The sequence below is a fragment of the Balaenoptera acutorostrata genome, chromosome 1 (assembly GCF_949987535.1).
Source record: "Balaenoptera acutorostrata chromosome 1, mBalAcu1.1, whole genome shotgun sequence".
Classification (NCBI taxonomy): domain Eukaryota; kingdom Metazoa; phylum Chordata; class Mammalia; order Artiodactyla; family Balaenopteridae; genus Balaenoptera; species Balaenoptera acutorostrata.
The window spans coordinates 119344355-119372070 of record NC_080064.1 but is presented as its reverse complement, the minus strand read 5'-3'; the positions used below and the strand labels follow the sequence as shown (position 1 = coordinate 119372070).

The 27716-nt window shown below is 38.6% G+C and overlaps 1 protein-coding gene across 1 annotated transcript in view; it reads right to left on the bottom strand.

The window, feature by feature from the left end:
* The window catches only part of ATF6 (activating transcription factor 6), a 228199-nt gene extending 202786 nt beyond the window's left edge, over nucleotides 1–25413 (bottom strand). The window contains exons 1-6 of the mRNA XM_028163936.2: nucleotides 25257–25413; nucleotides 12730–12794; nucleotides 9901–9988; nucleotides 7937–8043; nucleotides 1494–1623; nucleotides 698–901 (exon numbers count right to left, since the gene is read on the bottom strand). Of these exons, the coding sequence (XP_028019737.2) occupies nucleotides 698–901; nucleotides 1494–1623; nucleotides 7937–8043; nucleotides 9901–9988; nucleotides 12730–12794; nucleotides 25257–25308 (646 nt within the window). The 5' untranslated portion in view covers nucleotides 25309–25413. The remainder of the gene's footprint in view (nucleotides 1–697; nucleotides 902–1493; nucleotides 1624–7936; nucleotides 8044–9900; nucleotides 9989–12729; nucleotides 12795–25256) is intronic.
* Between the last annotated feature and the right edge of the window lie 2303 nt (nucleotides 25414–27716).

Genomic DNA, 27716 nt, shown 5'->3' with positions numbered 1-27716 from the left:
ACACATATCAGTATAAGTACAATGATGAATGATCTTCCCAAGAGATCTCTATGTGCAAATGATTCCTATATCTGAATAGTACCAAATCCTCAAACTTGAACTTCTTTCAGTATCCACCTAAACTTCTTGTAGAATCAACTATGGGAGGCCATCTAGTGGACAAAATATAGAAACACACATTCTTAGCTACTTGAAGACAGAGTTTCAGGTTTCTTCTTAGTGCCCCATACAAGATCATGTTACTAAACAGTGCTGCCTCCTCAGAGATTAAGAGTCTGACTCTATTGCCAAAACACACCTATTAGACCTGAAATGGACCATATTATTTTAAATACTGACTTCTCCTTAAAAACAAAAAAGTTCATGGACACAAAAATCTCAGAATAAAATGGCACCGAGAAAGTTTCCCAGATTTTCTTCTTCGTTACAAGTGGTTATATAAAACCACAAGCCTTAGAGACAGGCGTTTTCATAATTAAAACTGTGAGAAAAAAGAACTATCAGATGTAAATAATCTCGATAGCTATCTCCCTTGTTAGGATAGGAACCACATCTCTACAACATCCTCAGAACCAAGGACAATTCTTGACACACAGCATGTGCTCAGAAATTATAACCTGAATTAAAACAAGTCATATGACACAAGCCTCAGTGCCCTCCAATTAAACATACACAGCCTCAGATTCCATTCAGGTACCTTTAGTGGGTGCAGGATGTATACTGATAATTGGTTGCTGCTTCGCCAATGGCATAAGTGTCGGTAGTGTTTGAATAATGATGGTTTTTGCTGGAACGCTGGGGTTTGTTTGAGTCTTGGGTGCTGCTGGAAGTAATAAAGGCTTGGGATGAATTGAAGGTTTTGAATTCATCTGAATTTTTTTCTTTGGAGTCAGTCCATTTTCTGGAGAAAAACCAAACAAACCACAGATCAGTTTAAGGGCAATTAAGCAAATTCTAGAAAGCAGATTCTATTATACATCTTTCCCTAAACATTATCTTGACCTCTGACTACCCTTACTGAAGTTTAAGCATAGCCACTCTATATCTTAATGGACTGAAGAAAAGTCCTCAATCTGAGGTCTTCCTTTTTGACCAAGCTGCAGCTTTGCCAAAGGGACACATGAACCAGTAAAGAAGAATAGCTAAAATCCCTGAATAAAGCATTGAGGTGAATAAGGTTAACAAATGTCACAGCCAAATGGCCCTCACATTCAATATCTTTAACTGAAACTTTGAAATTTCTCCTGAAGATGGTGGGGCCCTAAATCTATTTAAAGTATCATTCACCTATAAAGACAAAAACAACCAAAGAAGATTATTTCTTCCCTTTCGTCTCCACATTAATCATCCACAACAAACAAAACAGGTCCACTAATTTAAAAACAGCAAGCCAGCTTAAAAAACATACACTGAATCCAACATTTTCTTTTAAGAAATGGAGCCTAAGCTCAGTCTAAAATAGAGATAACAGAAGTTAGGAGATGGATTAATACCAGTTTTGCTCTTAGGACTTATGATGGGCTTGTCTTCCTTCAGTGGCTCTGCTGAGGAGGGACTATTAAAGCTTTCGCCATATAAGGAAAAGGGAGAGATCTGGGAAGTAGAAGACAAATCCAACTCCTCCTGTAGCAAAATAAAACACAAACAAATTCATTCAGAAGAATACTATCCTTGAGCAGAAAATTGCTTACAAAGAGAGGCAAGATCCATATATAAACAGAGAAACACTTCAAGACAACTTCAAGGCAAAGGTGTGATATATTAGAACTATGTCTATATATGAAGTACTAAGAGATAATGGATAAATCAACATTATCCATCTATACTAAAGGAAAAATAACTAAAAATGAAGCATGTCTATTTCATCCTCTTATATGAAAGATATGAATCACTGATCTGATCTGCTTCTACATTTTCTCCCACAAACTTTCCTAGTCATACAAACATTTAGTATCATTACAGAGTTACAGTTAAAATGCTAATATCTTTTCCCCACCATCTCTTATTCTGTCTTACAGGAATCTCAAAAGCAAATAATTCTCACTATTTGTATCCTTTTCTATTTCTTAACACTGCCTTTGTCCAGAATGTTTTGAAAGAAAAACACTGAAAGGAGCAGGGCTATTTTATTTTATTTAATGGGTAAACTAATAATACAGAGGGACTTCCCTGGTGGTCCAGTGGTAAAGAATCCGCCTTACAAAGCAGGGGACATGGGTTCAATCCCTGGACGAGGAACTAAGATCCCACACGCTGCGGGGCAACTAAGACCACGCGCCACAACTACTGAGCTCACACGCCTCAACTAGTGAGCTTGTGTGCCGCAAACTACAGAGCCCACACGCTCTGGAACCTGAGAGCCACAACTACAGAGCCCACACAGCCTGGACCCTGTGCGCCACAACTAGAAAGAAGCCCGGGCGCGGCAACGAAGAGCCCTCGCACCACAATGAAAGATCCTGCATGCCTCAGTGAAGACCCCGTGTGCCACAACTAAGACCCGATGCAATATACAAAAATAATATTTTAAAATAATAATAATAAATATTTTTTTAAAATACAGATATATAAATATTAATATTTTCTAAAAGTCTTTTACTATTCAGTGGATCTGTCTCATTTTGTTAGAATAAAGAAGCTTAATATAGGATAAAAGTAGCATTCCAATTCCAAGAGAAAAAGATGTTATGTATAACAATGGAATGGGCACAAGTACATAAATACATACATCATACCATCTTCAAAAGAATCTATAAGATTACTGAAAGAAGAATTAAGAGAATACTTGTTTACTCTCAGCATGATGTAGGCTCCCTTACATCAAAAAATCCAGAAGCCATAAAGGAAGAAGAAATAGATTTGAACAAATAATAATTAAAATATTTTATAAGAAAAAATAGAACATAAACAAAGTTAAAAGATACATATTGGGAGAAAATATTTGCCAAAAATGGACGAAGTAAAGAAACCACCATTTCATTGAAAAGGAAATGTAAATGGTATCCAAAGGCAAATTTAAAAGAAAATCTTTTTTTTTTAAATCATCAGATAAGAAAAAGTTAAAATGACCTGAAAGAGTATATGGGAGAAATGGTCATTCTCAGTAATGCCGGTGAGAATGAGAATTGTTTCATTCATTCATCCTCAACACCTATTCAGCATGTAGCCATAAGCAGGGCTGTATGAACCTTACAGAGTATGTTATAACAATAATATATTTGGAAAAAAACAAAGACTATGAGATAACACAGGAGGAAATGATTATCTTCATGGCCTTAGTTGCTTACAAGGTATTTGATAAAATCCAGCAAAGATTCCTCATAAAAGTCCTAAAAAATAAGGACTGGAGGGACACTTTCTTAACATTAAAAAAAAAAGCTATGCATAATTGCAAAGCCAAAGTCGTACTTAATGGTAAAATACTAAATGCTTTGCCATTAAAGTCAGGACAAGAAAGAAATAATTGCTTTTTCTGTAATTCTAGCAAACGTAATTATACTAGAAAATGAAATAAAAGGAATAAATATTAAAATAGAAGAAACAGACGTGCCTTTGTTTGCAAGGTGATATGCTGTCTACTTGGAACACATTTAAGAACCAACTAACAAAATTTTCACTATGAAAATATTGTATTAATAATCACTTAGAAAATATAATTAAAAATAGTTCACTCATAATAGTAATAGCAATTATAAATACCTTGGAATTCATTTTCTAAAGAATGTGCAAGACCTATATGAAGAAACTTAACTGAGAAGCATAAAAGAAAATCTGAGTAAACAGAGAGACATATAATATTCTTTAACAGAATGATTATAAGGGTGATACAACTGGGAAAATTGGTTCACTTATATAGTGAAAATTAAAACTAGATTTGTACCTAACACTTCATACTAAGGTCAACTCACAGGCCCACAAGGGGACATTTTTGACAATGTTCACGGTGGTGTAGGTGAAGTGTTGTGCAGTTACATGCAACAGATTTTGATGTAGACAGAGCAATATGACTTGATCTTAAAAAAACAATGTGCTAATTTTGAAAAGTAAGAAATAAAGAGATCTGATATAATAGCATTTACATAAATTTAAAATACGTACACAAAACTGAAATCAGTGAGAAAAAGATGAGCTTTTTAATAAATGGTGCTAAGGACTTCCCTGGTGGCACAGTGGTTAAGAATCCACCTGCCAATGCAAGGGACACAGGTTCAAGCCCTGGTCCCGGAAGATCCCACATGCTGCGGAGCAACTAAGCCCGTGTGCCACAACTACTGAGCCTGCGCTCTAGAGTCCATAAGCCACAACTACTGAGCCTGCACGCCACAACTACTGAAGACCGTGCGCGTAGAGCCCGTGCTCCGCAACAAGAGAAGCCACCGCAATGAGAAGCCTGCCCACTGCAACAAAGAGTAGCCCCCACTCTCCACAACTAGAGAAAGCCTGTGAGCAGCAACGAAGACTCAACGCAGACAAAAATAAATAAATAAATTAAATAAATTCATTTTTTTAAAAAAGAATTGATTTAATAAATGGTACTGGAACAATCCTTCTGATAGTCATTTGGGAAAACAAAAAACTTGGATTCGTATTTCACATCATAAACCAAGATAACTCCAAATGGATCGGAGATCTAAATATTAAAAATAAAACCTTATGAAAAATATGTATTAACAGTCACTTGGAAACTATTACTTCCTGAATAATTTGATCCTAAGGCCACTAGATGGAGCAGTGCAAGACCAGCATCCATGCAGAGAGGCAGGCTGGTGGAGTATCAGAGTCTAAGGAGAGGAGGCAGGGGCAGGCAGCCCAGCACAGGGAGTCAGAGCAGATTACCCTGCTCATACTGGGTCAGCTTGATGCAGGTGTCAACGCCCAGCAACACAGGAGTCAGTGTGAAGGGACCTGCACTGGCCAAATCCAGGATAACATAAGAATCAGAATAAATAATTACAGTAATGGGTTATAATCTGTTGAATAAACTAGGAAACCATGAGTCCATACTGATATAAACAAATACATGAATAAATTTAAAGTCTGATGAGAAACAGGTTATTTTTACATAGCTTTAAAGTACCTCCTCATAAAATACTTATTTTGGGCAAAGGAAGAAAGCACAACTTCACAGTGGAATAGCCTGGCAGACACCACCTTAATCAAATGAACAAAGTGAACCTCATCAGTAGTAGCAGGACAAATGAAAACTGTTTGCCATCACTTCAAAAGTAGATGAGACAGACACAGCATCACTTCTGTGATATTCCTGCCACAAACACAAAACCTGAATCTCATCCTGAAGAAACATCAGACAAACCCAGCTGAGGGACATTCTACAAAATAATTAGTCTTTAATCTCCAAAAGTGACAAGGTCATGAAAGTCAAGGAAGAAGGAACTGTTTCAACTGAAGGAGATTAAAAAGACAAGACAATCAAATGCGATGCGTGATTCTAAACTAGATCCTTCTGCCCAGTAAAGGACACCTTTGGGACAACTGGCGCTATCTAAATGGGAACTGAAGATTAGATGATAGTATGGTATAAACATTTATTTCCTGATTTTAATGGTTTTATTGTGACTAGAAGACATATCCTTGCTTGTAGGAAGTAGACACTGAAGTATTTGGGGGTGACAAGGCATCAAGTTGGCAACTTACTCTCAAATGGTTGAAGAAGAAAAAAGTTCTTTGTAATGTACTTGTAATATTTCTATAAGTTTAAGCTTTTTCAAAACAAAAAATTAATATAAGCAAGAAAACAAGTATAAAAATATTATAACCTATGAGTGGTGAAAACCCTCCTTTGAGTAACAACAACAAAAAGCAATAAAAGATTGATAATTCAGCTATGGAGAAAATAAACACCAGAAATAAAGCTTAAAGACAAATGACAAATTGGAGAAAAAACACTTGTAACTTATTTCACAAACTAAACACTAATAATCCTAATATGTAATAAAGCACTTTAAAAATTGAAGAGAAAAAGACCAATAAAATCTAACAGAAAAGTGGACAAAAATTTGAACTGACTGTTCATAAAAAGAAATGCAAATAGGCCTTAGACATATGAAATATACAAAAAGATGTTTAACCACACTTATAATAAAAGAAATAGAAAACAAAACATGCTGTGTAGCGATGAAGGGAAAATTGGCCCTCTTACATACTGCTGGTCAGAATACACAACCGTACAACCTGTGGAGGGAAATCTGGCAATAAACAGTAACATTAAAAAAGTATTCACCCCGATCTCAGCAATCTCTCTTTAGGATAGCTGCCGGTTGGAAGATATCCTGGCAAAAATACGAAGTGACTTATGTGCATAGTTATTTATTACAGCATTACCAGAAAAGACCGAAAACAACACAAATGTTCATCAATAAGGAAATCACTGAATAAAGTATAATATAGCCACACAATGGAACACTTATGCAGCCATAAAAGGGAATGAGAAAGATTCTATATCCTGAAATTGGAGTTACCTCTGGGATATACCACTAAGTTAAATAAGCAAGGTACAAAGCAGGGTATGTAGTATGCTACCTTTTGTATAAGAAAGGATGGAAAGGAAAGAATAGGATAGAAATCAGGCTTCTGTGAATATACCTTGTTATATATTAATACTTTTGACTTCAAAAGTAAATTAAGTTTTTAAAATTAAATCATTGGAGAAACTGTGGGACCACAGAGAACTGCCAAGAGCGGCAATCAGAGAAAAGCTTCATAGAGAAAGTAATGTTTGAACTGGGACTTAAGGATGAATAGCAGTTTTCCAAGGAAGAAAAAAAATGAGGCTATTTCAGGCAGAAGGAAGAGCATGTACAAAAACCTAAGACGGCAAGAGCAGAGCAGAGATCTCGCTGCTCTTGTCCACAGACGGTGTTTGGCACGGTTCCTGGCACGGTTGTTGAATGACTGGAGCACACAGGAGCTCTCAGGGTTAAACCTAAGGGGAGTGTGAAGGTAGGAACAGGAAGGGTAGTGAGAAACAAGACTGGAAAGGTAAACAGGAGCCAGAACATGGAGGGCCTAGTACACTGGCAATTGGAATTTTGTCCTTGCAAGGGTTGGGAAGGTTTTAAGCAAAAAACTGGCACAATCAAATTTGTGATTTTTGAAAAATTTCTCTTTGAAGATTCCTCTGCTAAGAAAGGTTTACGGAGTTAGGAGGCAGAGAGACCAGTCAAAATTCTATTGCCTTAATCCAGATGAGGTGATGATGGCCTGGCGTGTGTGGAGAAGATGAATCTTAGAGATACTAAGTGGATAGAATCATCAGGATTTAGTAACTGACTACATGGAAATTACGCCAGAATGAAGATACCTCAATTTACAGCAGATATAATTCACTGAAAGAGTAATTTGAATTTTTCTTCTTATATTTTTTCCTTTTCCCATTCCAAAAAATACCTAAGCCCTTTGGTACTTCCTTTTCCTGGCCTCAGAGCTTTCGTCTAGATGAAGAGCAGAAGCATTTTTAAGGTGCTTTTGTAAAAATCCTTATTAGCTCATTCAAAAGGTAGTACTAGGCTTTCCTGAACTAAGGAGACCATTCTAGGTTACATGGCTAAGGAGTTACAGAAACAGACCATCTTACAGTCTTCCATGTCCTCAAAGAATGTATATTCTAATGGGGAGTAAAGAGGGTAGCAGGGAGAAAAGACAGTAAGTCAATAAACAAAAAAAATATTGGGTACTGGTAAGGTGCAATGAAACAATGAAATTATGAAGACAAGAACATAAGGGAAGGAGGGCAAAACCAAAGAGTCTAACAGCTTTCTAGCTCCCTCAAGGCCCTTCCTCAAGATTCAGCTTCCTCAGGATTAAATGAGATAATAGGACTTATATTAGCACTTAATAAATGTTAACTGCCTCCCACACATACATATTTTCCAGATTCCATTGTAACCAAAATCACTGTAAAAGACTGGTTACTTACAGGAACATGCTGAGTTGAAGAATAAGAGTCCACTGACTGAGGAGATGAGATTGAACAACTTGAGGAGGCTGGAGAAAGTGGCTGAGGTTCTGCCTTAATATCTTTAACTGAAAAACAAGGGGCAAAAATATTCCCACTGAACAATATAAACTCAGAATGAAATGAATAAGAAAGAAGGTAAAATCTGCTTTTAAAATTCAATAATATAGAAGCTAAGGTCACCAAAATATATCATCAAGTGAAAATTCAAGAGCAGAAAATAGTAAATCTAGTATGCTTCCATTTGTGTAATAAATTACACATGTGTATACTATTGTACTACTAGCATCTGCATTAACTCTCTTGAAGGATGAACATAAGAAATCGATAACAGTGGTTGTCTCTGGGAAGCAGAACTTGGTGGCTGAGGGACAAGAGCCAAAAGAGACACTTTTCTACTCTATGGACTTTTTGTATCTTTTGAATATTATGCAATATGCAAAATTATAGACTCCCCCCAAAATAATTTTAAAACATAAGAAACAGGAAAGAATTATTGTGGAAAGCATTTTTGACAATACAATTAAAACACAAATATGTTCCTATCTTTTGAACTATGTATCTTTAAAAATGTGCTGAGCAACTATAGCCTAGGTATTCCTAGGTGTTATATTTATAACAGGGTAGGAATGGGGAAGAGAAGAATCTCTGTGGCAGATTGTGTTCTCCAAAGTTAGGTGCAAAATATCTACCATATCTCATGATCTATAACGTGATCTTGCCACTTCCCCATCAAGAAGTAGCCACTATTTCCTCCTCTGTTTGAATCTAGGTGGGCTTATGACTTCTTCAATCGACAGAGTATGGAAGTAATGCTATGTGAATCCCAAGGCTGGGCCATATAGAAAGGTGACGTGTAAGCACTCAAGTTGGCAGTCCTAGTCTTCAAGTCATTCCAGACCAGGCATAAGACATGTGAGTGAAGAAACCTTAAGGTAATTCTAGCCCCCAGTGTCAAGCTACCCCAGCCTTCAAATCTTCCCAGATGAGGTCTGGACACCATGGAGCAGAGACAAGCAATTCCTGGTGCATCCTGTCCAAATGCCTAACCCACAGATTCTGGGAGCCTAATAAAATGGTTGTTGTTTTAAGCCACTAAGTTTTAGGGTAGTTTGTTACACAATGGTAGGAACCAGAACACTGGCCTTGTGTAGCTCTTATTCTGTGAGGGAACACAGGAATTGAGCAAGATATACAAATACATAAAATGAAAGGGAAAAGGAAATGCAGCAGTGGGGAGGACTGCAATTTAGATGGGGAAATGTGCTGGTTATTTACACATTTTCTCTCAGCTCTAAGTCTACCTTCTATAGTCTGTGACACAAATTATTAATACATGTCTCAGCTGGCTTCCTTTTAGGTCCTGTCAATAGGGGATACCAGAAGGATGCTAAAGGGTAGAAGGGAAGAAGGGACTTCTTCATCCTCCCATCAGCTTCATCCCAGAAGGGACAGTTTGCTCCAGGTTCCAGCTTTTTTCAGCACACCTAAAACCCACCTCATTAGGCCCCTTAAAGATACTAGCATTAGCCGGGTAGGGCCTCCTCCTCAGATGTGTATACACGGGATCCCTACACTAAGTTCCTAGGTTCTAATAATCCCAAGCTTCTTCCCTTTGAGTCCCTAAATTCTGTCTAATTCTCAGATAGGTTAATCTCTTAGAGAGTATTACATATAATTTGAAATCAATATTTCTGAATAATAAATTTTTTATTCATTATGTGACTAACACATAACTATGAAATTCTTTATATCTATTTTGGCAAGAAATTTATGTATGCCTTGCTACACCAAAGTAGAATGTAGTCCCTGGAAAGTTTTGGCCTACAGAAGTAGCCCAGTAACCCCACCTAATTTTGACTATTACCAAGCTACAAAATAATATGGACCCATTTAAATTTTTTATCAATGAAATACATCATTACCTGTACAGAATTGATTGTTGATGTCCCAAATGCCTGTCTCCCAAGGCATCAGATCAAAATCAAAATCAAGATTATCAAAATTATTTTCCTGTAGGTTTCAAATCAGCAAAAGAATATTACAAGATTAAAATATATACATCCAGAAATCAAACTAACAGATGCAATTTGCCATAAATAATATAATTGTGATTACCCAACTTAGTAAAAATAACTTGCTAAGTTAATCAGTTCATCTTGAAAATACATCTTGGATAGCTTAGAGATAAACCAATTTAGTTATTTTAAGCACAGTAGTAACAACTAGGAAGGAGGTATTGAAGTCAACATCTATCTGAAAGATTCAGTTGGTCTCATTCTTTTCAGTGGAAACAGACCTTTACAACAGTCACAAAATATGTGTTTTGTCATAAAGGAGATTCAGCAAAATAAGTTTTCCCATTGCAACAGTCACAAAATACGACAGTCACAAAATATGTGTTTTGTCATAAAGGAGATTCAGCAAAATAAGTTTTCCCATTGCCATTAAGGAAAAGAAGTCACAGCAAATGCCTATTTACAATACCATCTCTATATACAAGGGAAAGAATATAGATGTATCCAAAAGACATGCAGGAATCATAAAGAGACTTTAACTGAAACTTCAGATATACCAAATATTAAAATGCTTATGGGAGAAGGAAGAGATCCATAGGAGGATGGGTAATTTTATATTTTTTACTGTTCTGTACTTTTCAAATTTCTAAAATAAAATTTCTAATTTTTTTTTTAATCCTAGAAGATAAAACTAAGTTTCTCAAATAGGGGTCAGTAAACTTCTTAGAGGGGCTCTTAGTTTCTTTTCATTCAGATGACAATTTTTTAATTTAAATATAATCATATGCTGGGTCATCCGGATGACCATCTTATACCATATATATTAATAAAGAACTGCCACATGATTTCAGAGCCCTCATATGAGTTTAAGATTAAGACAGTAACACAACTATTTTAAATGTTTAAGGTTACAGAGATAAGAACAGAAGTAAACTTAATATATAAACAGTACAACAAAGTTAAAAGGTAGTCAATATTAACTTAACGTGACAGATAATAAAACAGCAAGAAAGCAAGCCTCAGGAAAAAAGTAAAGATTAATCTAGTTATCAATAAAAACAATTTGGAAATAATTTCTAGAATATTATCATTTCAAATGTCTATTCTGTGGTTTATTTTTATTGAGAATATAACAGAAGGAGAGAAGGGAAACTTTTCTTATCATACTGCCCTAGACTGAGTAAATATTATTGCAAATTATATAAAGAGAATGTGTGAAAGTTCACATAAAAAAAAGAAAAAACTACTTAAATTATGAAAGAACCACCTTTTAAATCAATCTCCTTTGCTTTGTTCTCATATTTGAATCTAGACATCAAATAATTAAGCAGCCTCATACTTTCAGCAACGAAAAATCTTTAAACTTTCTTAGCCTAAGTAAATTGAGCAAGGATATTTGCCTGAGTGCTAGCAATACTTTTTAACATGTTCAATAGTGGCATGACCTACTTTGAGGATGCTTCATACTCAATCTTCAGCCAAAAAAGTCAAATACATTTTACAGCATAAGAATTTTATCTGGTTGGAAATTTCACAGACCCATTTTATGTAAAGCAAAACATACTGGTACTTATATACGCTAGTGCTTCAATGACTTCTCAAGGGAAACTTGTACAGCCATGTGAAAGAAGAATGACAGTTTTAAAGCTAGAATGGGCCCTCTGAAACCATTTAACCCAATCTCTTATTTTATACCAGAAAAACTAAGGAACTGAAAGATTGAGTGACTTGTTTGAGGTAACAGAATGTTAGTTATAAAATCAGGCTCATATTTCCCTGAATCTTTCAAATTTACTATATTGTTTCTTGACAATGTTAGGCTCTGGAGGTTATGAAAAAATACCAGTTGCTTAAGCAACCAGCCAATATTAAAAGCCAATTTAATCAATAGACAACATTGTAAAGCATCTCACAGAGTAAATGAAACCATTAAAATCTCATGCATTGATTTTAAAAAATATCATGTGTTTCACTCCCTTCTATTGATTCATGGTAAAAACAACTGCTAAATTATTCTTTGAGAAATGTCTTAAACTCACTGAGCAAGCTTTATTTTTAATAAGGGCTTAAAAAATAAGTGATAAATATTCAACCTGATTGATATGCATATAAAATCACTCTGTTCACTTGAACTACTTCCCAAGACAAACAGCACCTCATCCATTAAAGAATAAGACAAAGTAAGAGTTCAGGCCAAACAGCTTCACATATACTAATCCAGAAAAGAAAAAAAAAAAAATCTAAAATACTTTTGAGAACTTAAAGTGCTATAATAATAGCTTTTATGCATACTTCTAACCACTCAAAGGCAAAAAATAAGGACATTTCTAAGTTTCAGAGCTTTCAACACTAAGGATACATAACTTTAAAAAAGGAAGTTGGTAAGTTCTCTTAACTAGATCCATGACACACATACTCCTTAACATCACACTGTTTCCCTTATGCAGCAAAATATCTGTAAAAACCAAGAGGTAGGCAGTTATGTAACTCTTCCAAGGTTACCCACCCCTGGGGCCAAAGGTAGACTTAGAATACAAGTCTTCTCACACCAAGACCAATGCAATTTCTACAATCCTACATTCACTGACAACAAAATGGCTACTAACTTTCATACTTAATCTTAAAAGTTATTTAAACTTAAATAACTAGCCTAAATGTGTTATCCTGAAATCTTCTTGCAATAATTGAAGATTAAATATCACATTATTCAGCATTTCTCCTCTAATAAATACTTACATAAGTTTCATTTGCCGCATCCAATTGCAGGTCATCATAGCCAAGTTCAGCAAAGAGGGTAGAATCTTTGGACAAAAGAAAAGAATACACATTTACTGTTAATTCAATGTTTTGACAAAAGAATAAGTGCTGTATCCTTATGCCAGCTCTATTAGGGTTTCTCATTAGCCATTACTATTACTGATAAACTCCAGGAGTGTGAATGACAACCAATTCAAAGCTGGTTTCTAACATATGTATTGTTTTCCACATAATTTTTATCTTGTGAACTAAATCATTATACCAGGGATTAAAAAACAGGTTTTATGTCCTGTCATGTCATCTTGGACTAACTGATAGTGACTTTCTGGAACATTACTAACACAAATTCTGAGGCTTCATCTGGGTTCAGCACAAGAAAAAGTGACATGGTTGATCAGCAGTGATGACAGGAGAGGAATATGGCAACACATGTACCAGGTATTTGCCATCCTTGCCTTAAGTTAGAGGTACAAACAATAAAGAACTCACTCATCTAAACCATTTCATTTATTTCAACAAATCTAACTATGTTCCAATTTCCTAATAAGATTTCCTTATAAACCGAGAAATATATGAACACAGGTCAAGGTGCTGATAAGGCCAAAGAAGACTGATTACTGTATAATCTGTAAAGTGTCTATTTTCTTTAACATTTTCAGAACTTCAAGCACTTTGAAGAGTTTCCCAATCTAAGTCTGCCTTTGTACTCTCTACTATCATGCCACTGAAATTTGCTCTGGTGTAGCCAGAGCACCGTCCTCAGAGAAGGGGAAATCGTGAGGAGTCAAGAGTCTGAGGATCTTAGCTCCCAGGCAAATGCAGGATGTGATGAGATAAGCAGGGCAAGGCATGGCGAGCTGCAGCCACGTTTTCGGAGGATAATTTGGCAGCACCCGGGGGTGGGGGTGGGAAAGCTAAGAGGGTAGTGGTTGCACCCAAGAAAGGAGGTGCATGAAGAATCAAGGGCCTTGGTCTTGGATTTGTTGGGGGAATTCCCAGGAATTCCTGGGAGGAGCATCCTGGGAGAAAACTGATGCAGAAGGGAAAGTCCAGTCATTCCTTAGGGGTCTGGAGCAGGGATGCACACAACATTTTGGCTCCTGGAAGACAATGGGCATTGGGAAGGGGAATGAGTAGGATTTGTGGGATGATGAGGAATTGAGTGAGGACATAAGAGTTCCATCTAAAATAGGGAGCAGGGGCTTCCCTGGTGGCGCAGTGGTTGAGAATCTGCCTGCTAATGCAGGGGACACGGGTTCGAGCCCTGGTCTGGGAAGATCCCACATGCCACGGAGCAGCTGGGCCCGTGAGCCACAATTGCTGAGCCTGCGCGTCTGGAGCCTGTGCCCCGCGACGGGAGGGGCCGCGATAGAGAAAGGCCCGCGCACCGCGATGAAGAGCGGTCCCCGCACCGCGATGAAGAGTGGCCCCCGCTTGCCGCAACTGGAGAAAGCCCTCGCACGAACCGAAGACCCAACACAGTCAAAAATAAATAAATAAATAAATAAATAAATAAGAAAATAAAAAAAAATAAATAAATAAAATAAAATAAAATAGGGAGCAGCCCACAAATGAATGGTAAGAAGGGTGTAGGAAGGGAGTGAGGGGTTACAGGCTGAGAATGCTTTTAGGCACAACCTCTGGGTCATATTCATTTCAGTGGCCACCTTGCTGTCCTATTGTAGGATGTTATTTTATGTTTTCAACTCTTATAGAACATTTGGAAATAACACTTGGAAATTGGGAATTTTCCTCCCAACAGTGAAGTAACTCCCAGGTCGCCATAGTCTTTGTATAACATTGGATACATTTCTAGAGGAGCCTAAAGTCTACAGGAAGAGTGGTGACGAGGGGGAGCTCTGTCTTAAGTGAACGTGAGACGTGGAGGGAGGGCAGGAGTGGAGGGACTGGCTGGGTGTGCATCTGCTTATTTTGCAAAAAGAAACACGGAAAGGAGAAACCGTAAAGTGACACCTCAGATCTTTTCTTAATTAAGGTAAAATATGCATAAAATAGACCTTTTAAGCCATTTTTAAGTGTACAGTTCACTAGCATTAAGTATCTTCACACTGTTGCACCACTGTTGCTACCATCCATCTCCAGAACTGTTTTCATCCCCCAGACTGAAACTCCGCCCCCAATTAAACAACAACTCCCCATTCCCCCTTCCAGCCCTGACAGTCACCATTCTACTTTCCATCTCTATGAATTTGACTACTATAGGTATCTCAAATAAATGGAATTATATTAAAAAAAAAATAAAAAAATAAAATAAAATAAAATAAAATAAAATAAAAAAAAGAAATTTGCTCTGGTGATTTCCTTACTTCACATATATAAGAACTACACTACCAGTCTCTCATTGACTTGGCCAATGGTAGAAACATTTCACCAGCCTAAAACAAAATAGTACATAGCACATTTTTTTGTATGTAGTGATAATGAAAGGTTACTCATATAACTCTGAGAAAAGGACTACCTTAAACTCAGCTGCAGAGCAAAACAAAACAAAACAAAAAATCCATTTAAGTAGATGACTGTGGCTAAGTACTTTATACACAGGCTAAAACTCCTTGAAAGAGTTCTTTATCTGCTGCCTCTCATTTCTCTCCTCCCTTTCCTTCTTGAACCTATTCCAATCAAGCTCCCCCCCACCAACACATACACACGCATACACATCAGTTATTATGTCACCAATGACTTCTCCTCTGCTAAATGCAATGGTAAATTCATGGTCCTCATCTTACTCTCAACAGCATTTGAAACAGTTAGATCTTTTCATATTAATTGAAGCATTTTCTTCACTTGGCTTCCAAATTACCATACTCACCTGGTTTTCCTCCCACCTCACTGGATGGCCCTACCTTACTGGTTCTTCTTCATCTTCTTAACATGAAATTGTCCCTGGGCTTAGTGCAAACTTTTCTATCTATTCTACTCCCTTTGTGATCTTAGCTGAGCTCATGGCTTTAAATAGCATCTATATGCCAAGGGTTCCTAAATATATATCTCCAGTCCATACCTCAAGACGCATGTACACAGTGAGTACTCTACCTCTCCTCTTGGATATCCAAAAGGCATCTCAGGCTTAACACATCCAAAACTGAGCTTCAAATCATCCCTCACCAAACCTCCTACTGGTTCGTCCTCATCTCAGTTAATGACAATTCAATTATCCCAGGAGCTCAGGTCAAAAACCTTAGGAGTCATTGCTTACTTCTCTTCCTCACTCTCTGTATTCAATCTACCAGTAAATCCTGTCAGCTCTGTCTTCAAAGTATGTATTGGTAATCTGGCATCTTACCTTTCCTTTCCATTCTTCCTTCCCTTTCCATCTTTCCTTTCCTTCCCTACTCTTCCCAACACAGAGATGTCAGTAGAGCAAGGAGGGTGGTGGGGTTTTGTGTGTCATCCTCTGTGGCAATGTGCCTGGGACCCAAGGAAATAAGATGATACAGGAGGGGAGGTGCCTTGTGGAGGTGGCAGCATGCCTCAGATGCCAAAGAAATGGGGCAGTGGGAGGAGGAACAGAGTGGCAGATGTAAGAAGCAGCCTGAGTGGTTAGGAGAGTGGTAATACCGAACAAATGTGTTAATTGATGGAGCAAATGATAAGATATATTAGAGCTAGGTTTCTCACTGTCTGAGAAAGGATTTAGAAACATGAAAAGGGAAGAGAATAAAAGAACCCTAAGATGTTGCACTGGAATTAGAAGTATTAATATGAACACCTTTTTTAAAAATATTCATACACAGAAAGAATTATAGATGTTTGTATATGTGTGTACACATATACATACATGTATGTCCTAGTTCTGTCTGCTAACAGGTCCTAGAAACGAAGACATCCCACCAGCACTGAAAAATCCTATGTTTCCAGACCTTGGATACTGAATACCATCCTCTACTAAATGGAAGTCCACTAAAGGGCTCCTTAGAGAAAGAGCTGATTCCAGGGCTTAGGCAGAGAAAGTGCAAAATAGGCCTGGGAAAATCTTGTTGTGCCAGAAAATAAGGAAATCCTCAGAGAATGATGGAAACATGTCAAAAGAACAAAGGAGCTGATATGAATGGACTCTTACTGGTCAATTCTCAGAAAATCTGAGCATCAAAATAAAGTCAGATTACAACCCATTGAATCAAATAGGAATTAGTGAGCTCATAATGAAATAAACAAAGAAACAGAGAAAGCTTTTTCTTATAGTATAATGTCAATTAATAAATGTAGACAGAATGTTAAGAGAGAATCACCATTTGGCATTAGAGTGGTAGTTGATATAAGCTGGAGTTATCAATGGAGGCCAGGGCTGGTGAGTGAAGGTTTAGTAAGGAATAGGACATTGATGGCATTCAGATTATCTCCCCCAAAATACTGGGTTAGCCAAAAAGTTTGTTCAGGTTTTTCCGTAAGATGTTACAGAAAACCCGAAGGAACTTTTTGGCCAGCCTAATACAAATCAAATGTAAAAGGAGGAAATAGTGACTTTACAGTGGAGAAATCCAGCAGATATTAACTTGACAATGTGATCAAGGTGAACATCACCTTGGAACAGGTCAACATAGTGTGCCTCTATCATTTCTCTAGCATTCCTGCCACGGACTCATGGCCTGATTCTGGTCATGAGGAAACAGTATACAGACCTAGGTTTAGAGTCATCTTACAGAACAAAAGAGCTGTATTCTTTAAGACTGTCAAGGATACAAGAAACAGGAAAAGACTAAGGAACCATTCCAGGTTGAAAAACTCTAAGGAGACATGAAAAGTAAAAGTAATGTGTGTTTGCAGGTAGGGTCCCAAACTAGAAAGGAAAAAGAGCCATTATTAAGACATACAGCAAAATATGAATGGCATCTGTGAATTGGATAGTAATGCTGTATCAGTGTTCATTTCCTGACTGGAAGGAGTGTATAACAGTGATATAGGAGAGTATCCTTGTTTGGGGGAGGAGGGGATACACACTGCAGTATTTAAGGGTAATGAGTTAACAACACATTTCACTCTCTTTTTCTCTCTCTAAAGAAGGAGAAATGGGGCAAATACAGCAAAATTTAACAATCAGGGAATCTGTGTGATGGGCATGCAACAGTTCTTTGCACAGTTCTTATAACTTTTCTGTAGGTTTGAAACTATTCCAAAACTTAAATTTTGAATAAAAAATATACATGGGGAGCTTCCCTGGTGGTGCAGTGGTTAAGAATCCACCTGCCAATGCAGGGGACATGGGTTCGAGCCCTGGTCCGGGAAGATCTCACATGCCGTGGAGCAACTAAGCCCGTGTGCCACAACTACTGAGCCTGTGCTCTAGAGCCCGCGAGCCACGACTATTGAGCCCGCGTGCCACAACTACTGAAGCCCGCGGCTAGAGCCTGTGCTCCACAATAAGAGAAGCCACCGCAATGAGAAGCCCGCGCTCGCCACAACTAGAGAAAAGCCCATGCGCAGAAAAAACCGAACACTGCCCAAAATAAAATAAATAAAATTAATAAATTTATTTAAAGAAATATATATGTATATACACATGGGTATATACATATGCATATGTGTATGTGTATATATCCACAGTCAACCACTTCCATTATCTCCACTGCTCCTATCATAAATCACTTGGATTGATGCAGTAGCCTCCAAATGGTCTCTCTGCTTCTGCCCTTGACCCTCTTTCAGTCTATTTTCAACAGAGCAGCTAAAGTAAGCCCATAAAAACATAGGATGTTATTGGGAATCAGGATTTACACAGTAGGAAAAGAGAAATAAAAGTATATAATGCAAGAAGGTGAGAAAGAACTCTGTGGTACTGGCTTTGAACTGTGGGTATTAGTATGAATTCATGCTTTTTAAAAATACATATTTCCTTGTTCTTAGGAGATACACAGTGAAGTGTTTAGGAGTTTCATATTATTTGCAGCCTGCTTTCAGATAATGAAAGAAGAGGGAAGTGTGGGTAATACTGAGAGAAAAAGTGAGTATGGCAGGATGTTAACAGTTGGTAAATCTAGATAAGGGAAATACAGGTTATCGCTGTACTGATCTTTTAACTTTTCTGTGGTTTGTGAATACTTAAAAAAACGGAGAGTGGGTTGATAAATACATTTGTATACTACAGCATACCTTAGAAGGATCCGTAAGAAAGTGGTGGCATTGGTTACCTATGAAGTATCTCTAAAATATATTGCCTACTTCTATATCTTTTTCACCAATCCCACACTACCTGCTATGTAGATTTCTCCTAACAGTAGTAAACTATGGTAGCTATTAGTTTTTGTTTGCTCAGCAAGCTTTCCCACCTGACTGCCACTCTGACCATTTATTTATTCCTTTACTTCTTGTAAGATGAGAAATGGCCACTGGAAAACAGTGGTGACCTTAGAAAGCGCAGCTTTGGTGGAGTGGTGGAGCCTGACTGCATTGTGTTCAAGAGACAGTGAAAAAAGAGAAAGTGGAGTCAGTGAACATGGACGTTTTTTAAAAAAGAATTCTGCTGTGAAATAAAAAAGAGAAATGTGGTTGAAGCTAAAAGGGAAGTAACATCTAAAGAGGGTTTGGGGTTTTTTCTTTTTTTTTCACTCTAGACAGGAGAAGCAACTACATGTAGGAAGGGAAATGAAGATTCAGGGAACAGAAGGAAGAAGAGCTTGAGCAATATTCTTGAATAAAGGGGGGGGGGGGGCGCGTCTAGGGACTTCCCTGGTGGTGCAGTGGTTAAGAATCTGCCTGCCAATGCAGAGGACATGGGTTCGAGCCCTGGTCTGGGAAGATCCCACATGCCATGGAGCAACTAAGCCCGTGTGCCACAACTACTGAGCCTGTGCTCTAGAGCCCGCGAGCCACAACTACTGAAGCCCACGCACCTGGAGCCCGTGTTCCGCAATAAGGGAAGCCACCGCAATGAGAAGCCCGCGCACCGCAACGAAGAGTAGCCCCCGCTCACCGCAACTACAGAAAGCCCGTGAGTAACAAACAAAGAAGGAGGGGTCTAAAGCACACATAGAAGTGATCAGCTCTAGCATTCCCACCAACGAAGAGAAGGCAAATATACTGGTACATGGGTAGATGAGGTTGTAGGAGATTGCAGCAGTTCTCTTCTGATTCAAAGAATGCAGGAGGAGGTGTTGGAGGTTTGAGGAGAGAAGAACCTTTATAAAAACGATCATCAGAGTGACAGGACCAAGGAAATATGATCAGCCAGGTACTACTTAATGGTCTGTTTCAGGTTAGTATCATAAATTTAAAGTGAGACCAATCAGCATGGTTGAATTTTCTTTTTTAGCCACTTTCAGCTACTTGAGTGCATTCATGGAGTAGACAGAGTTGGATTTAACCAAGGTTGCAGTTGATCAAAGAGAGAACTACAAAACAAGAGAGAGACAAGGATATTGAGGGTGTGAGGGAATGATTACAGAGATTGTCCATGGAATTTAAACTGGATAAGGGGAAAGTGATAACATAAAGGGGACGAGGGACAGTGAAAAGATGGCAGAATCTCAGCAGTGTTGGAGGTACCACTGGAATTGGAGTACTAAAGAGAGTGAGCTGGTAAGACAGAAGGTGATGGTCAGAGTGGGATGTTGGAAACTGAGATTATGTTACTAGTACCGACAAGGTTTAGGTTTATGATTGGGGAAGAAAATGCCTGAGACAGGGTGGAAGGTGGAGAGGAGACCCAGGAAATGAGAGGTCAGCGTATTTGAAGGATTTTCTCTGAGAATACTGAAATCAGCCAAGAATCATGATGGACGGAGTGTTAAAGAAAGTGACAATAAGCTAGGAACTAAATTTTTTCAAAAAGTGAGGGAGAGTGAACCAGAAATCAGCAGATGACTATAACAGGGAGAGGTAGAGGACAGCATGTGAGACAATGTGAAATTTAAGCCTGGATGTTTTTAGGGAGGATGAAAGGAGAATGATCTAAAAGTAGCAATGAAGGACAAGGAAGATAACTAACCCACTTTCAGAGGCCCTAATGGTGAAAAGGTTTTGAGAATGAAAAGAGCTACCATTCACTAGGACTTTAGGGAAAACCGTGTCATCAGGGGAGTCAGGTTTTGGTCAACACAGAAAGGCACAGAGAACTTTCACAGAAGACACTGAATTTATCAAAGAAACCACAGTGGCAGATGGAAGCTTCTGATTTTGGTACATATATCTTATGTGTGGCAAAAAAAAAAAAAAGTGGCTTTTGCAAAATGTAAGAAAACGAAAGGGAGGGAATGAGAGAGGTAGGAAGGAAAGAGGAAAGGAAAGATATACAAATGACAAATAAAGCATATGGGGATTGCCCTGGTGGTCCAGTGGTTAAGAATCTGCCTTCCAATGCAGGGTACATGGGTTCAATCCCTGGTCAGGGAACTAAGATCCCACATGCTGCAGGGCAACTAAACCTGCGTGCTGCAACTACTGAGCACGAGATCCACAACTACAGAGCCCACATGCTCTAGAGCCTGCGCGCCACAACTAGAGAGAGAAGCCTGCATGCCACAACGAATATCCCGCATGCCGCAACTAAGACCTGATGCAGCCAAAACATAAATAAACAAATATTTTTTAAAAGACCTTCCCTTTAAAAAAAATAGATAAAATAAAGCATACGAAAAGATGCTCCACATCACATGTTATCAGGGAACTACAAACTAAAATAATGAGATACCACTACACACCTATCAGGATGGCTATAATCCGAAACACTGGCAACACCAAATGTTGGCAGGACTGGAGCAACAGGAATGTTCATTCACTGCTGGTGGGAATGCAAAATGGCATAGCCACTCTGGAAGACAGATTGAAAGTTTCTTACAAAACTGGACAAAGTCTTACTGTATGATCCAGCAATCATGCTCCTTCGTATTTACCCAATTTATATGAAAACTTATGTCCACATAAAAAGCTGCAATGGAGTTCTCTGGTGGTCTAGTGGTTAGGATTCGGTGCTTTCACTGCCATGGCCCGGGTTCAATCCCTGGTCGGGGAACTGAGATCCTGCAAGCCCCACAGCGCAGCCAAAAAAAAAAAAAAAAACTGCACATGAATATTTATAGCAGCTTTATATATAACTGCCAACATTTGAAAGCAACCAATTTTAATTCTCTGTGCAGTGTCCATCACTGGAGAACAGTTTGTGGCTGTCCCTTCACTGCATGTAAGCCCTTTATAAGCCGGAACCTGTCACTCTTGTCCCCCATGCCTGGACCTCTTTCCTGGCCTCAGTCTGTCTTTAACTGGTTTTGAGACCCTAGAAGCAACCAAGGTGTTTTTCAACAGGTAAATGGATAAACAAACTGTGTACTATGGACCAAATTGTGTCCCCCCCCAAAATTTATATATTGAAGCCCCCAAGATGACTGCATCCAGAGGTAGGGTGGTCTTTAGGAGGTAATCAAGGTTAAACGAGGTTACAAGGGCGGGGCCCTAATCTACTAGAACTGTGGCCTTATAAGACTAAGAGATAGGTCTACCTACCTACCTACCTCTCTCTCTCCCCCACCTCTTCCTCCTTCCCTCCCTCCTTCCCTCCCTCCTTCCCTTTCCACCCCTCTGCCTCATGAGGACACAGCAAAAGAAGTGGCCATCTATAAGCCAGGAAGAGAAGTCTCACCAGTATCTGACCATGCTGGCACCTGTACTTGGACTTCCAGCCTCCAGAACTGTCAGAAAATAAATTTCTGTTGTTTAAGCTTCCCAGGTATTTTGTTATGGGAGCCCAGAAGACACTGTGGTACATCCATACCATGGAATATTATTCAGTGCTGAAAAGAAATGAGCTATCAGGCCATTAAAAATAGAGGGATCTTAAATGCATTTTGCTAAATGAAAGAAGCCAAATTAAAAATGCTACGTACTCTATCATTCCAACAATATGACATTTTGAAAAAGGCAAAACTAGGTGACAGTGAAAAGAACAGTGGTTCTTGGGGCTTTGGAGGAGGGAGGCAGAGACAAATAGGTGGAGCACAGCGGATTTTTTAGGGCAGTGTAACTATCCCATATGATACTGTAATGGTAGATACATGACATTATGCATTTGTCAAAACCCACAGAATGAACAAGAGTGAATCTCAATATAAACTATGGACTTTACTTAATGATAATGTATCAATACTGGCCCATCAGTTGTAACAAATGTACTCCTCTAATGCAAGATGTTACCAATAGGGGAAACTTGGGGGGCGGGGGAACTCTGTACTATCCCCTCTATTATTCTGTAAATCTAAAACTGTACTAAAAGTACACTCTATTAAGTATTAAAAACAATTACATGAAAGAGAATTTCAGCATCCATAAATAAAGTTGTTTTGGAACACAGTCATGCTCAGTTTACATTGTCCATGGCTGCTTTTGTACTACAACTGGCAGAGCGGAGGAGTCAGAACAGAGACCACATGACCACAGAAGCCTAAAATATTTCCTATCTAGACCTTTACAGAAGATGTTTATAGGCCCGTTCTAAATTTCATCACCCCACATAAAGGGAACATGCACATGGGATGCACATCCCATCATAGGCTGTTCTGAGTAAATCATTTTTAATTATACAAAGTTATTAAGAGTCACAAGTACTAATTACATAATCTGATTTAAAAAATTTAACTGGCTAGCTTCTAATATAGAAAAAAAAAAAAGTCAAATAAATCAGTGAAGTACTTGAACACCCAAAATGGCAACTCCCAGAAGAAGAATCCATATTCTACTGAGAAATGCTAGCAAACAGTAACCTTTCACTCCAGTGCCTGCAAAATCTGTCCTGCTTACTGAACACCTGAGGAAGCAGAATTAAAGTGTTCCACTAAGAAAAGATTGTTAACAGCTTGAAAAGAGAAGCTTGGAAAACCATGGGAAATGGGCATATTCAGGGAGGGGCAGGGCAGAGTCAGTGAACCTACTACAAAGAACTGAATGCTCTGTTAAAGAACATTAAGACTAGGAGTCAACTGATCAGATTAGTCAGGAAAATGCAGCCTGGGTAACAGAAGACATAATAATGCTATCAGGAAGTGCCTCACAGTTATAGTTTAAGAAACATCATGAAAATATAATAGTTGACTAGCTGAAAAAACAGATCATAACAACCCAATATACTGAAGTAGATTTGTTAATAACTGGGGGGATCTTGGTAAAAATCAAATCTGTAGAAATAACTTAGGAAAGCAATATAGAATAGTGACTAAGTGCACAGGCTTTGGAGGTAGACAAACCTGCTACTGATCCTGTTTCTGACACTCACTAGCTATAAGACTCTGAGCATTCATTCTCTCTCAGCCTCAGTTTCCTCATCTGTAAAATAACAATACCTCACTGGACTGTTGGGAGGATTAAATAAGATAATGCATGTAAGAGCTAAGCAGGGCACCTGACACAAATAAAGTGCTTACCGGCAATTGTTCCTATTACTACGACTACATTTGGCTTGGGATGTAAGAGCTAAGCAGGGCACCTGACACAAATAAAGTGCTTAATGGCAATTGTTCCTATTACTACGACTACATTTGGCTTGGGAAAATACATTTGGAAGAGATAGTCTAAAGTTTTTCCAACAACTCATAGAAAACCTATCCAAGAATTGAAATAAATCTCTAACACTATGTGATTTAAGAGAAGTTCTGCCCTTGGAAAATCAAATGAGGACTTCAGTTCAACAAACAGAATTGAGATTACACTCTTGCTACTGAGAACGATGGTCCAAGGGGGAAAAAATGAAGGTCAGTCTGGGTTTCCTCCAAATTTTAAAGGTAGTGAAGGGTGTAGGTTCACCGCAGGACACATTCAGGGACGTATACAACCCCAAATTCATACTGAAGCCCAAGAACGGTATTAGTACTGTGTCTCGCAAACAAGGGAGGAATATAAGTTTCTTCTAAACACTTAGATGATAAAGCTTCTCCACTCTCATTTCCACTACATTCCATTCCACTCTTCCTGACCACAAAGCCAAACAAAATATCCATAACAAGAAAATTCATAGTTGTATCCGGAGAGCGATCGGGATTATATCCGTTTATAAGCGTTAGGTCTACGTAATCAGGGACCTGAGGTCAGGTGCTGGGGTGCTTTGCTTCTCTGCCAAGATGGGCATCAGCCTCGATCAATAGTGGAAGCTTCGAGATGAGGACTCACATTCTCTCACACAAACCAAACACGTACACGTACACTCCCTGGCAAGCATCTCCCACATCCCACACTCTGAGAAAATAGCTTGCAGCCTTTTTGATGGTCACAGCCATCCTGCCCTAAGCTTCCTAATGACGTCGTTTTCGCCCCACAAAATCATCACCTGGTACTTTCCCAGAGGAAACGGTGAAACACGATAGTAATTCCAATCAGGCAATATTTTACGCTCGCTGTCGCCAGGGCAGAAACCGACAGGTTCTGCTAGACTCTACTAGGACCACGGACGGAAGCAACGAGTGGCCCTCGCTCCCCCGGCAGGGTTCGTCCACACCTGTCACCACAAATGCGCGGAAGTAAGGAGGAAGAAACCTGGAGCCACCCCTGGTACAGTCTCAGATTCCACTCACCCCACTCTTCATCCGGCCGGTGAGGGAGTCCCGGACTAAAAGGTGACTCCATGGTGCCGGCAACGCCAGCCGGCTCCGCCGAAACACACGTTCCCCTGCCCTGGAACTCGGCGACTAATATCTGGGACGGTGGCGGCAGATGGACAAGATACTCCGTAACGCTGACGCGACGGTGGCCGAATGAAGACAAATTGCTTCTGCGCGAGTGACGTCAGAGACTAAGCTAATTTTAAGCAAATCTCTGAGTAAATATTTTCCTTTTGGAGGTTTCGGCATTTTCTGTCCCGCTGTTTTAGGGAAAAAGAAAGAGAGGTAATCACTACTTCGGTTAAATAAGATATATTGATAACATTAAAAATGGGGAAGAAAATCCATTCTGAACATACTGGCTCGTCCCCTGAGTATCATTCTCAATACCACAGTGTAGAGATATCAGAACAAAACTAGAGACTAAGAAAGTAAAGTTGGTTTAATTTTTACGAATAACTCACTATCAATGTAAAAATTCTCCGTATACACAAGTGTGTGGAATGAAAACACACAACTATTTTTTCCACATTCGTTTGACCTGCCTCTCCACTGGCACAGTACCTGAGATAAGCAAAAATACTATGAATTGTACTTCTAGAAAGACTACGTTTATTTAAACAAATTTTAAAAAGTAAATATAAAAGATAAACTCCCCAAAATCAAACTCACCTCCTTAAACATACATTTCTAAAGCATGGTACCTAGTAGTGAAAGTCCAAGCTACCCTACCCTAAGACCTACAATAAGGTAAATTCCCAGTCTTTTTATTACTAAAACTTAAGAAACGGTTTTGTTTAGAAAAATCCACTTACGTCACAAACTCTAACTGAAAATTTTAACTGAGTTTGACGAAGCAGTTTCAAGAACCCTACTTAACAGAATTTCTTTTTAAAGCATTTCAGCAGTTGAATATTTAAAATACCTTAAGAACACATGTCCCCAATGGAGAAAAGACAGTCTCTTCAATAAGTGGTGGTGGGAAAACTGGACAGCTACATGTAAAAGAATGAAATGAGAAAACTCCCTTACACCATACACAAAAATAAACTCAAAATGGATTAAAGACCTAAATGTAAGGCCAGACACTATCAAACTCTTAGAGGAAAACATAGGCAGAACACTCTATGACATACATCACAGCAAGATCCTTTTTGACCCACCTCCTAGAGAAATGGAAATAAAAACAAAAATAAACAACTGGAACATAATGAAACTTAAAAGCTTTTGCACAGCAAAGGAAACCATAAACAAGATGAAAAGACAACCCTCAGAATGGGAGAAAATACTTGCAAACGAAGCAGATTTTAAACAAAGGATTAATCTCCAAAATATACAAGCAGCTCATGCAGCTCAATATCAAAAAAACAACCCAATCCAAAAATGGGCAGAAGACCTAATAGACATTTCTCCAAAGAGGATATACTGATTGCCACAAACACATGAAAGGATGCCCAACATCACTAATCATTAGAGAAATGCAAATCAAAACTACAATGAGGTATCACCTCACACTGGTCAGAATAGCCATCATCAAAAATCTACAAACAATAAATGCTAGAGAGGGTGTGGAGAAAAGGGAACCCTCTTGCACTGTTGGTGGGAATGTAAATTGATACAGCCACTATGGAGAACAGTATGGAGGTTCCTTAACAAACTAAAAATAGAACTACCATATGACCCAGCAATCCCATTACTGGGCATATACCTTGAGAAAACCATAATTCAAAGAGTCAGGTACCACAATATTCATTGCAGCTCTATTTACAATAGCCAGGACATGGAAGCAACCTAAGTGTCCATCGACAGATGAATGGATAAAGATGTGGCCCATATATACAATGGAATATTACTCAGCCATAAAAAGAAATGAAACTGAGTTATTTGTAGAGAGGTGGATGGACCTAGAGTCTGTCATACAGAGTGAAGTAAGTCAGAAAGAGAAAAACAAATACCGTATGCTAACGCATATATATGGAATCTAAAAAAAAATAGTTCTGAAGAACCTAAGGGCAGGACAGGAATAAAGACCCTGAGGTAGAGAATGGATGTGAGGACACAGGGAGGGAGAAGGGTAAACTGGGACGAAGTGAGAGAGAGGCATGGACATATATATACTACCAAATGTAAAATAGATAACTAGTGGGAAGCAGCCGCATAGCACAGGGTGATCAGCTCAGTGCTTTGTGTCCACCTAGAGCGGTGGGATAGGGAGGGGGGGAGGGAGACGCAAGAGGGAGGAGATATGGGGATATATGTATACATATAGCTGATTCACTTTGTTATACAGCAGCAACTAACACAACATTGTAAAGCAATTATACTCCAATAAAGATGTTTAAAAAAAGAACACGTATCCCTCTAGGACCAAGTGGAATGTTTCCCTCGGTTACTAAACAAATCAAATGCTTCCCAGAATCCTCCAGACTCCTC